General features: G+C 34.8%; 1 protein-coding gene across 8 annotated transcripts in view; it reads left to right on the top strand.

The window, feature by feature from the left end:
* The first annotated feature begins 4,868 nt into the window (after window positions 1-4,868).
* Window positions 4,869-12,267, top strand: part of LOC18446885 (P-loop containing nucleoside triphosphate hydrolases superfamily protein) — a 47,021-nt gene continuing 39,622 nt past the window's right edge. For 4 of the 8 annotated variants that reach the window (XM_088853719.1, XM_088853718.1, XM_006856990.4 and 1 more), the window contains exons 1-4: window positions 4,869-5,122; window positions 5,370-5,525; window positions 8,164-8,253; window positions 8,451-8,579. In XM_088853719.1, the coding sequence (XP_088709845.1) occupies window positions 4,955-5,122; window positions 5,370-5,525; window positions 8,164-8,253; window positions 8,451-8,579 (543 nt within the window). In that variant the 5' untranslated portion in view covers window positions 4,869-4,954. Of the gene's footprint in view, window positions 5,123-5,369; window positions 5,526-5,801; window positions 5,903-8,163; window positions 8,254-8,450; window positions 8,580-10,918; window positions 11,207-12,267 lie in introns of those variants that run through there. The other 4 variants (XM_088853721.1, XM_088853720.1, XM_088853723.1 and 1 more) reach the window with 2 other exon arrangements.

Raw genomic sequence — 12,267 nt, 5'->3', positions numbered from 1 at the left:
ACATTTAAAGTTGTTTGCACAGTTCCAATACATACATGCTGGTATTCTAAAAACTTGGAATCTAACAGAGCAATTCGGGAAAATGCTTCCATACCTTTCTTCCATGAAAAGTCAAAGCTAGCTTTATGGCTCCAAAGTGAATATGAGTGTAACCTTCTCTAAGCCATTGGGGAAATAGGTTGCTGGGTAGGTTAATGGTAATTTATTGTTCAGATTGGGTGGCAGGTATCTGGTGTTGATCAAAAGAAGAGGCTTGGACATATTCTTTTATAGCTTCAGAGTTCTTTTTTCCACATAGCTTTTTGATTCTTTGGTCCAATTTAAACTAAATTTATCATAGACAAGATAAGGATTAATTAACTGACAATTGTTTTCAGAAATTTTTTTCGGGGTATAGGTTATTTCAAAAAGATGATCTTGTTTTGAAAACATAGGACGGAAATTTGTACTAGAAGAAGGAGTGTTATCTACAGATATTTCTGAAACAGTATCTTCTGGCATTTTAAAACCCGTTTTTCAAAATAATTTACTATATTGACTGTATATTTTGAAAAGAAGGTAAGGCTGTATCAATCCTAAAAATTTTTTTTTTTTTAAAAAAAAAAAAAAAAGGAGAAAAGATGCTTTTAAATAGGTGATGGTCTGTTTGAGTATGATGGTCCTTGGGGACCATCACTATTTTCAAAAGTTTTTGCCTTTGCCTTTGCCTTTGCTTTTGTTTTTGTTGCCTGCTGCTCACCACGTCCTTTAGCGGAAGTGGTTTTCGTATGTTAAAAGCAGACGCTTAACGCGACACCTCAGGTATGAGGTAGAGCGTAATAAACTATTATAATAATACGTTATAAGAGTTTAAATAGGGGAGGTGAGCACTCCCACTCTAGAAAATTTTAAGATCTCTCTCTCTCTGGTCGAAACACCGTGAACTTCTCTCTCGAACCGAATTTTTTATCGGAAGCTCCCTCTCAAATAATTGTGGGTAAGTGACATCGTCTTCCTGAAAAATAGTCTATTTCTAATAAATAGTGATATTTTCGTCTAGGATCTTTATTTTATCAGTTTTATGTGTAAGTGACCTCATTGTCTTGAAAAATAATTCATTCTTTTCGCACGTGACCTCATTATCTTGAAAAATAATCTTTTTGATAAAAATTGTGATATTTTATCTATGTTAGAAATTTTGAATGCTGTAAATTAGAAAAATAAATTTATTTATTTTTCTTGTTTATTGTTAGAAATAAATGTGATATTTATGCTTTTACTAAAATTGTGATATTTCTTTCTAGTGTTTTGAATATTTAGACATTGTAAAATTCATGTGCAAATGACTGCCTTATTATTTAAAAAAATTGACATTTTTGCAATTGATTATAGTATTATTGTGAAATGTTTATTTGTGGATTGATATCCCATAAATTGTGATAATTCCGTATTCTTGAATTTTTATAAGAGTTTTTCTATACATATTAAATTGGCAATTATGCTAGAATGCCTTTACAAACTGCTACCTTTCTAAATTTGAGCCCAAAATATTTGATTGGTTATTTTTGAAATGTTATATAGAGTGATTGTTATTAATGGTTTAAGTGAAATTCATATTAATGATTTTAGTGATATGTTGAGTACATGATATTGCTGCTTTCGAATGTTTAAAGAGATTTAGAAATAATTTAAGTATGTAAGTGGACTCATCCGGTTCGCCGGTGAGGTATAAGTGGACCTATCTGGGACGCCGGTAGGGATTAAGTGGACTCATCCGGTACGCCGGTGAGGTATAAGTGGACCTGCAGGGATTAAGTGGACCCATCAGGACGTTGATGGGGTATATAGGTGACCTACTTGGGACGCCAGTAGGGTATTTTGTGAAATCCTTTGAATTATGTACTGCCGTTAAAAGTGTTATAAGCATTTCAATTACTCGGATTATACTTAATTATGCATTTATTGAAAGTAAAACTGTTGATGCATTTCTGTTAATAGATTTCATTTTGAAAAATATTGATATCTTTCAATCATGATTATTTTTAGGATTATGATGAGCACTTACTGAGTAGCCAAACTCATCAAACTATGGTAAACATTTTTCAGGATAACTACGGATTCATTTTGAGTGCTAGTCAAGATCAACCTTGGAAGATACTGTTGTTGTGCTAGCTTTCTTTATTTACTATGTAAGACCTCGCCACTGTAAATTTGTCCTATCAATAGATGTATATATGTTTTGTCTGTCACATCTCAGGAATAACAGTACTGTAAATTCTTGGGGTGTGACAAAGGCCAACTTTCTTTTTCCGTTAACAAGATATGAACTCCAAATATGGCCTTCTAGCCCTTAACAGAGTTTCTGTTATGTTAACCTTCAGAAAGTATTGACAGTGGAATAACATAAACACTAGAAATCAATCTTTAGTTCATACCTCATTTTATGATGCGAGAGATCCTAGACCAGCTAGGCAGACGCAGAGGATACTAATCTCAGTATGAGCTTGAGATTAACCCAGCCAATATACTAATTTTTTTAGAATTTAATCTCAATTTAACATGGCTCTGATACAATTTAAGATGTGCTTACTATAAAAGAAATAACATAGCAGAATAAATGAGCATAAAGAAGACCGAATAAATAGATAGATAGAGAGTTTACAAGTAGAAAGTCATAAACGAAAGCTGGAAGACAAGACAAACAAAGCACACCAAAGCAGTAAACTAGGCTAAGAGGCTCTAAGCAGTGCTCTGCCTTCACATACAACCTATGAGGCCTTTTATAGGCAACGGATTTGAAATCCGGACTTCAAACCAACATAAAGTAAAATCTAATACTCTGTCTAAAATCAAAGGCCATTAAAATCTATTATTTTTTGACAAGACGATAATTTATTTATTTTTTGATACACTTGGTAGGAGTTGAGCCTAAAAATCTACTATTTTCAAAAAGCATAATATCAGTATGTATGAGAGCAGTAGTGATTGTAGAGACAATGATCTTGCATAAATGAGAGATGACAATAATACAAAGCCATTCAATTGTCTGTCCAAACACATCTCGAATATTATAGATTATTTAGCTTTAACCTCAATTGCATGCCTCACATGTAAGATCTAGAGAGAGAGAGGGAGGGAGAGAGAGAGAGAGTTATCAAAAAATATATATTAAAATGTCCCCAAATGATGAACTATTTAACATCATGTTTTGATTTAGTCTCAAGTGTCTATTAACATCTTCGTTTATGAAAGGATGTAGTTTTTAGGGTAGCAACTCTGTTCGTAGAAGTAAAATTGCACTATTATATACTGTTTATTTTAATTGGATGTTGTAGATTTGATACGTCTTTTAAAACAAAAACAATATAAAAAAGTGATACATATGTTTAAAGGAAAAAGTTAATATAAGGCTGCAACCTTGTAATGTAGAACTGCAGATGCACCTCAAAAATCCATCAGAAAAGATAGTTTTAATGTTAAAAACCCTTTGATTGATCATCTCGACATCGAGATGTATGACCATAAAAAATAAAAAGATTTTAAGTCTAAAAAATAGTGCATTTTACAATATATTATCTACACCGTCCATTTTCAAGATTTTCATATATTTATAGATGTACTTGATTTTAACCATTTTTGAAATTTAAAATTTTATAATTAGATATAAAAATATATTTTGAGATAATCCTAAGAACATTTTACATCAAGATTATATACCATGATAAAATTTGAAAGGTGCACCTTACCTCGATAGCTTCGGATGCATTCGTATGCCAACTGCACCCATTTTTAAATATTGTCAAATCTAAACCATTTAGATAAAATAAATGGCACATATTTCTACAACCTTAAATAAGGTTGTAGCCTTATATAAATATTTTCTTTTATGAAAACATACCTAAAGATCAAATGTTTAACAATAACATCCATCACATAAATAAGTAAAACATAGAGGATGAGGTTTGTATAAGGTTCAACATTAAATAATCAAAGTAAAGTGCGACTCCAAACTTTGTCATTAGAATGTGAGATGCAATTTTGATGTCAAAATTTCTTAGGATGACCCGATAATATATTTTCATATCTAATTATAAAATTTTACACTAAAAAATTAGTTCAAATCAATCATATCTATAAGCACATGAAATTTGTGAAAAAAGACCATCCAAATAATGTAATCCAAGATGTACTATTTTTGATAATTGAACATTTTTTTTTCCATATTCATAGATCTCAACGTTGAGCCGCTCAATTAGATGGTATTCCAAACCTTAAAATAGCCTTTTTATTTGATTTTTCTTTTTTATGTCCAACTTAATTCTACAATTAAAGATCTAAACTTTAAAGTTTTGCCAAACGTATACAGTGATTTTCACAACTTCCTAAACAAAAATGGAAAAAAAAGGGAAGGGTGTAGTTGGCATACGGATGAATCCGTAGCGGTAGAGGTAAGATGCACATTTCAAAATTTATCATGGTATATAATTTTGATGTAAAATTTTCTTAAGATTATCTTAAAATCTATTTTTATATTTAATTATAAAATTTTAAATTTTAAAAATAATTAAAATTAAGTAGACCTATAAATATATGAAAATTTTAAAAATGAACTGTGTAGATAATATGTTGTAAAATGTACGATTTTTAGACCTAAAACACTTTTATTTGTTATGATCATATATCTCGATGTCGAAATGATAAATCAAAGGGTTTTTCAACATTAAAACTACCTTTTCCACCTTTTCCGATGAATTTTTGAAGTGCATTTGTAGTTAAGGTTGCATCTTTAAATAAACTTTTTCCATAAAAGAAAAGAAAAAAGAAAGAAATAAACCATGAAGCTCAATAGAGAGCAAACATAAGAGGAGAAAGAACCCTAACGTTCGCTTCTCTTTCTGCTCTCAAACTCTCCCGCCTCTGCTCGTTCATTGTGTTAGCAGTAGTGCAATTCGCTCCAATCCTAACCTCGCTTTTAATGGCTACCAGCCCTGAGAAACCACGCGATATGAATCAAGAAGAAGAAGAAGAGGAAGATTTGAGCTTTGAAGAGTTGGGTTTGGACGCTCGCCTCGTTCAAGCTCTCTCCAAGAAACGAATCACCAAGCCAACCCATATTCAACGAGCGGCCATCCCTCTCATCCTGGTAGCTTCAAACCCTAGATTTCAAACCCTTATTTTTCTGCAAATTTTTGCTCTCTACCAGTCCTTAACCTCTCTCTTCTTCGGCATCAATGGCTCCAGGGTTTCCGTGTTTGCCCAGTTTAAGCGAATGGTTCCTGTTATTCTTCATTATTTACAGAGAAAATGATTGGATTTGATTTTGTTTGTTGAATTTGTGATTTCCTGTCTGATTTATTTTTACTTTTTTTGTTTTCAATTTGTGATTACAGCAAGGCGAGGATATTGTTGCTATGGCTCAAACTGGGTCGGGTAAAACCTTTGCTTACCTTCTTCCTATGATTCAGAAGTTATTTGCAGAGACAAATTCAAACAAGGCGGCTCCTTCTGGTTTTGTGCTTGTTCCGACGAGGGAGTTATGCCAACAAGTAAATAAACCTTAGAACCCGCACTAACTTTTATTCTGTTTTTCTTCTAGTTTTGATGTGTTAATGGAGTTTAAATGCTAAAATGAGTTATGAAGCGTGAAGGAGTGGTTGTTTGATTCTTTCTTGTTCTATTACTTACGCATGGATGTCAAGGAGCTGATTTTGCTGTGAATGCAAGTTTGGTGTTTTTATGGTTACTTGTTATTGAACTTGAAATTAGAGAAGGGACTGATTTCTATTTATTTGATTGAAGTGGTGACTCATTTGTCCATTCAGGAGAATTTAGGTGGGGCACCACTAGGCGATAAGATGAGAGAGAGTAGACTTAGGTTGGCTGACCATGTGTGGCGCCGACTAAGTACAACACCTATTAGGAGGTACGAGTTAGTTTAAGTGGAATGACTTAAAAGGGTAAGGGGCAGACCAAAAAAAAATGTGGTTGGAAGTAGTTCGGAAAGATATGGGGACTTCTGGCCTCACTGTGGATATAACTTTACTAGAGCATAATAGTGGACCCACATAATTGGGAAAAGGCTATGATGACGATGATGATGATGATGATGAAGTGGTGACTCATTTCTAAGGAGTTCATGATAAACCAATTTTTCATTATCGTCACGAAGAAGTTAAATAGAGTTTTGAAATTTTTTTGCCAAAGATAATGATTTTGAACTTTTTATTTAAAATATTATTCATATGGATTGTTTTGATAGGTTCTTTAACTTGGTTCATCATCATCATCATCCGAGCTTTATCCCAACTTCTTGGAATTGGCCACAGGAATCATATTCAACCATTTCGGGCTATTAAGGACCATACCCGGTCAGACCATATTTCACCATATATTTTCTCACTATTTTCATCAATATCCTTTGAGGCCTTCCCCTTGCCCTTTTTAGAGCCTTCCACTTGAACCAAATTACCCCTCATAACCAAATTTCATTAACTTGTTTATTATCTGAATTTGGTGCCGCTTCTCTTTACATAAACTCATGTTACCTATGTTTCATAATTCTTGATGCACATGAATAAGTAATCCTAATATGATATTCCTCATGCAACATTTTTTAATAAAAGTTTGTAAGAGAAAATAAAAATAAAAATAGATGTGTGTGATTAAAGTATCAACCAAAAAACAGAAAAGGGCAAATGATGGTAAAGTAGTAAAAACTAAAGGCGAAAGATTTCATGCTCCTGCATGAGCATATTTTCAATTTACTCCCTTGGAAACCCAATCTTGTAGCAATTGTAGGACCCATATTTTGGGGATGTAACCTCTCAAACCGTAGAATAACCTTGATAAAAATTAATTTCCAAATTACACCGTCTATGCACTTGAAAAAAATAATGTCTCAAGTTTGAGTAGAGACTGCTCAAATTTTGAGGGTGAGATCTCAATGCTAAAAAACTTTAAAATTCGAATTTTCTCTTTTGAAAATGATCATCTATTGATATTTAGGTGGTTCCCAAAATTTTAAATAGAAAACATACTCCCAAGTAGGTCATCTGCCCGAGGGAGTACGTATATGGTATATGCTCCTGTGGGATCACCTTGCACATCTTGCACCAAATGGAATCATTTTATCTATCTTATAAATGGGTGCCGTGAAGATATGAATTTGTGTTTCAGGATGGTGTTAAACGTGTTTTAGGCAGTTTATTGAGGGACTTCTGTGGAAGTAATACTGATTGGCACAATTCTGCAGTTTATTTGCTTCTGGTTAGAATCTGCAGATCAAACAATCAAGAATGTGCTATTTGCTGATCACAAAAGGGACGGGTGATTTCCATTCTCATGTTTGTCACAATCACCCATATTGTGATTGTTTGTGATGAGCAGTAGTTGATATGGAATCCATTTTGCTTGGATGTAAACTTCAGAAGGCTTGTTAGATGCTCTTTCTTTTGGTATAAATGATGCATATTTAGGTACTTGTGCTAAAATATAGCAGTGAAAAAGGTAAGAAGGTTATACTATGGACATTTTAACCTAACATGGTCTATTTCATAAAGCCTTGTGTCATAATTTGGGATTTATATGGGGTTATGAATGCAGAATGGCCTAAATACCTGGTTTGTAGATGCTTGGACAATTACATGATCACGATAATTGAGTATTGTGATTGCAATGAAAAAAAAGTTGACTCTTGTGGTTGCCGCTCTAGAGTTCAGCAGTGCGTCCTTGATAGAGTCATCCAATTTTGATAGACATGCAGCCTAAGTGAAAAAATGCGCATGCAAATATGTGTTGTCCTAGTTTTGAGTGTCTAGTGTTATATAAATTATTGTTTTTACTGTCCTATTTTATAATGTTGCAAGTTGCAATGCATATGGTGGACTTGTATCATTGGGGATACTTATGTAGTTTGTTTTTGTGGGTTCCTCCCTATATTGAAGGATGAACTGTTTAAATTTATCAATGCATATTTATTAAGACTTTCATATTGGTTTCAAGAGAGTTACCTTTTTTGTGGTAATGCCATTGTCACAATTATATTCAGTTTCAGTTATTCAAGGTAGTTTCATAGTGGTTTACAAGAGAGTTGCCTTTTTTGTGATGATTTTGTTGCAATGCTATTTAGTTTTCATTATGCATTATTGACAACTGTTTATCATTAAATTTATGCCATTCTTTCAGGTGTATTCGGAAATTTCATCTCTATTTGAGCTTTGCAGACTTAAAAAGAAAGTTGTACAACTCTCAAGCAGCATGCCTGTACCTGATTTGGTATATTGTTATCATTTCTCCCTACCTGATGATGCTCAGATATCTAATTGAATTGTACTCTCTTTGCTTTAATCACCTTGTGTTTCTTTTTGTATGAGTCTATAAAACCTCTAAATGTTCCCAGACTTGTCATTGGCTTTTACAAATGTGGTAGGGCCTAGGACTTTTGCCTAATTAATGGCATAATTTGTTTGCAGAGAGCTGCATTGGCAGGACCTCCTGATATTGTGGTAACAACTCCAGCTTGCATTTCAACGTGCTTGTCAAAAGATGTTCTTCAAGCATCAGATCTACAGTGTTCCCTTTCTACATTAGTTTTGGATGAGGTATCAAGTGTTAACTTATGTTCTTTGCTACCTAGGCTTGTAATATTATCATAGTATTCCTTTGGGACGCTGTCATGTGAAATCTTGTTTGTAAAATTTTCTAAAATGATCATGTATTGTATCTTGTATTTATTGATTGATATCATGTCCAACAAAAAATTGATTAATAATATTGTTTGCTACCCTTACATGAAGAGCATAATCTTATTAAACACATGTTTCTTTGGTGGGGAAAATTGGTATGCACAATTTTCTTGTCAATCTGAGTTGTTAGATTGCCAATAGAAAAGGTTCATTGTTACATTCATTTGTACTACTATCAATTTAAACACCATTTGCTTATCTGAGTTGACACAGTGCTTATAAAAAAGATATAAAAGTTAATTGGTAAAATGCATTTGCAATACTACCAATTTAAATGCCATGTTGGAGTGGTGACCTTTCACCTAGTTATTGTGTGATATTCGTCATGGTCATCTTCAAAGCCTTTTTCCAACTAATTGGGGTATTATTGTGTGATACTATGATGCTAAATTATTAATGTTACTAAATTATTAATGTTACAGGGACACAAACACATGTGTCTGTTCAGATATGGAAATATTGTGTCTGACACAGTTAACTGTAAAGTGGTGTCTACATGTCCATGCAATTCTGTAGATATGCCTACATGTCCATATATATTTATATACAAAATTAGTATGTAAATGATAAAATCAAATTAAAAATATAAGACTTCATTGCAGATGATGGGCAGGTTTGTCCAGAATTGCAAACACACAGGCCCAGAGTTAGGGGCATGCATTTCTAATTGCAGACACGGCACGAATTGTGTGACACTTGCAACGATGGTAGACATGCCAAAAGCATGTGCCTGACAAGATATTTGTTTAATACACATTGCCGGCATGGCTGAGCCAGGGCTAATGATGTTTGTTGGCTGTTGGGGCACATGTAGGACATGTGTCATCAGGTGCATTGCAATGTACCTGGTATGCATGACATATTAACATCAACATGATAATACTTAACACACGCGTTCTAGCTAGATATGCTCTGCTCTCGTTCACCCAGCTTTCAATCTTGCAACACTACTTCAAATAGCAAAAGCATACATTGCCATCAAAAAAATACATTGCCATCATTGCATTTAATATGCTCGCTTTACTAGGACATTGATAATGAACTCTGTTTTTTCTTCATTGCTTGAAATTTAATCAATTGGTAGGAAATATAATAAAATAATTTATAGCCTTACGTATGTATTGTTTGTGAAGAATTGTAGCATTGAGAATGTCACAACAATGATAAAGATTCCTTACATTTAAATCTGTGTTAGAGATTCTATTCTCTGCTAGTGCTTTAGGTACTTCATCAATGTCCCTATGTAAGTGTTGAAACCAGATCTCCATAACAAAACAAGTTCCCTATGTTGTCAGGCGCCTATGGAACTTGAAGCCATGGATCCCAATGCCTCCATGAACTAGGGGTCACCATAATCACTCATTCATTATATTAGCCCTCGTCTACTCTTAAGTGGTTCAAAAAATGGCCCAAAAGTATTTGGAGACAATATAGTAGTGCCATGCCCACCTTTGTGGCTTGCCCTCACTGGAGTGGTAAAATCCCTTTTGGCCCTGTTTGGGGGTATTTTCTCTCAATAAAATTACGAAGGAAAACTTCTAAGGAAATAGTATTAAATAAAAGGCCACCACTAGCAGAGTGCGGTAGCATCAATAAAAGCAGTCCTAGATTAACTTCAACACTAGAATATCCCCTCAGATTGTTGAGAGAAGCCTTCCTACCAAAAATGAGGAGGGGAATGCCAGGACTTTTCGAGACCTTTATTGGATGCCCCTAGCCATCTTCAATCAAATAACAACTGACACCATCTCTTGGGAAAGGTTTCTACCACACCTTAAAAGCCTTAGCTCCAAGGACTTTAGGAGGAATTGGCACAATATTGTGCAATTATCCCCAACGGTTCTCAGGCCGGGCCTCTTTGGATCCCTCCGCCCCTAGATACCTTCAAGCTAATTATAGATGGTTGCTTTCTTGATAACCCGCGCTCCTTTGGGTACTGTGGCACCTTGGCCTGCCCTGAAGTGGAAATCCTCTGCTTCTCAGGGTTCCTAGGACACTCTGATTTCACAACTACCAAGTACAATGCAATCCTAGAGGGTCTTAAGTGCTGTATTGCTATATTTGCTGGTGTGGGATCCCTTATAGTGGAAGGGGACGCTTGGAATGTGATTAGTTGGGCTGGTAGGGGTGGCCAGCCTCCATGGAGAGTCTCTCATGTTTTCGTCCACTTCTTATGCTCTGCAGGAACCTTCCAGTCACTGTCCGCCATGTCCTGAGAGCAGCCACCTACTGTGCTGATTGGCTGGTTAAGGAGGGTGCTTGAGGTTGCTCAATGACTACAGGGCTTCAGCGGCTTTCTCTCCACCTTCAATGATGCTCCAGCAATTGACCCAGTGTGGCAGCCTCTGATTTTTCTTCCCATGCACTTTTAGCTACTCTCCACCTTCCTCTTTCTCCACATTTCTTCTTCTTTTTACTCTCTTCCTCTATTACTTTTTTCTATCTCTTCCTTTCTTTCCCCCTGCCCTCTCCCCTCAATGAAGGTCTATTTTCTTTGCCCTTTCCCTCATGAAACAAACATTTTAGTATATTTCTTATAGGCTAATTCTATCACAGGTGGCCTCACCTGTTTTTGGTACTTGAGCTGCCTTTGAGAGTTGCTGGTTTTTGTAAAGTGGAGGTTTTTGTTTTTTTTTTCATTTTTTTTGGAAGGTTTTTTTTAAAAAAGACCTTTTTGTTTTCTTGTTCTTTGAACACCTGAGTTGTGGGTCGTCATATATCCTTCCCTCTCCTTTCTCTCTCCCCTCCCTTCTTTTCATCACACTCTCATTCTGGTGCCTGTGTCTTCTAGAGCACCCAGCTTATGGGCTGCCAGCAAGGGGCATGTGGGGCCTTTTGTAATTTTTGTTAAATAGTAATACCAGTGATTTAAAAATCGGCGAGTCGCAACGGACTCACTTGAGTTGGCATGGGAATCGGGTACCCCGTGCCGATTCCAGTGTAAAATCGGGAACCGCCCGGTTCTAGAACGAATCGGCCGGTTCTGCACAGTGAACCGCTTGTATGACGTCATACACGGGTGAAAGTCGCCCGTATCACGTCACATAGCGAGTCACATGTGGCAAAATACCGATTTTCCATAGTTCACAAGTGGAAGATTATCGTCACCCACCGGCCGCGCGTGGATGGCAACCTCGGGCACACGTGCTCAAACCTTTATGAACTTACATGATTAATAAATAAAATAAAAAAATTGGTTAGACATTATTAGAATGCATACCAAATTTCGAAGAACACTTTAATTTTTCAAAATTTTAATTTTTAGATTTCTAGAATAAATTTAGTAAAAGAAATTGTTAATAGAAAGAGAGATTTCAAATGGAATAATTTTTTTTTTAAAAAATTAATTTTTTAGATTTATAGAATAAATTTAGTATAAAAGATTGTTAATAGAAAGCGAGATTTAAAAAAAAAATTATTATTTTTTTTTAAATATTTTTTTTTTTAAGAAATTATTTTCTCCTTATTTTCGTTGTCAACAAAAATAAAATAAAATGTGTCCAAGGCGGAATCGAACTTGAGAAATGAAGGCTCTATTGTGGAA

Source organism: Amborella trichopoda, chromosome 12 (genome assembly GCF_054954075.1).
Source record: "Amborella trichopoda isolate Santa Cruz 75 chromosome 12, AtrichopodaSantaCruz75HAP2 v2.0, whole genome shotgun sequence".
NCBI lineage: Eukaryota > Viridiplantae > Streptophyta > Magnoliopsida > Amborellales > Amborellaceae > Amborella > Amborella trichopoda.
The sequence above is the reverse complement of the archived record's forward strand: the minus strand, read 5'-3'. Positions and strand labels throughout refer to the sequence as shown.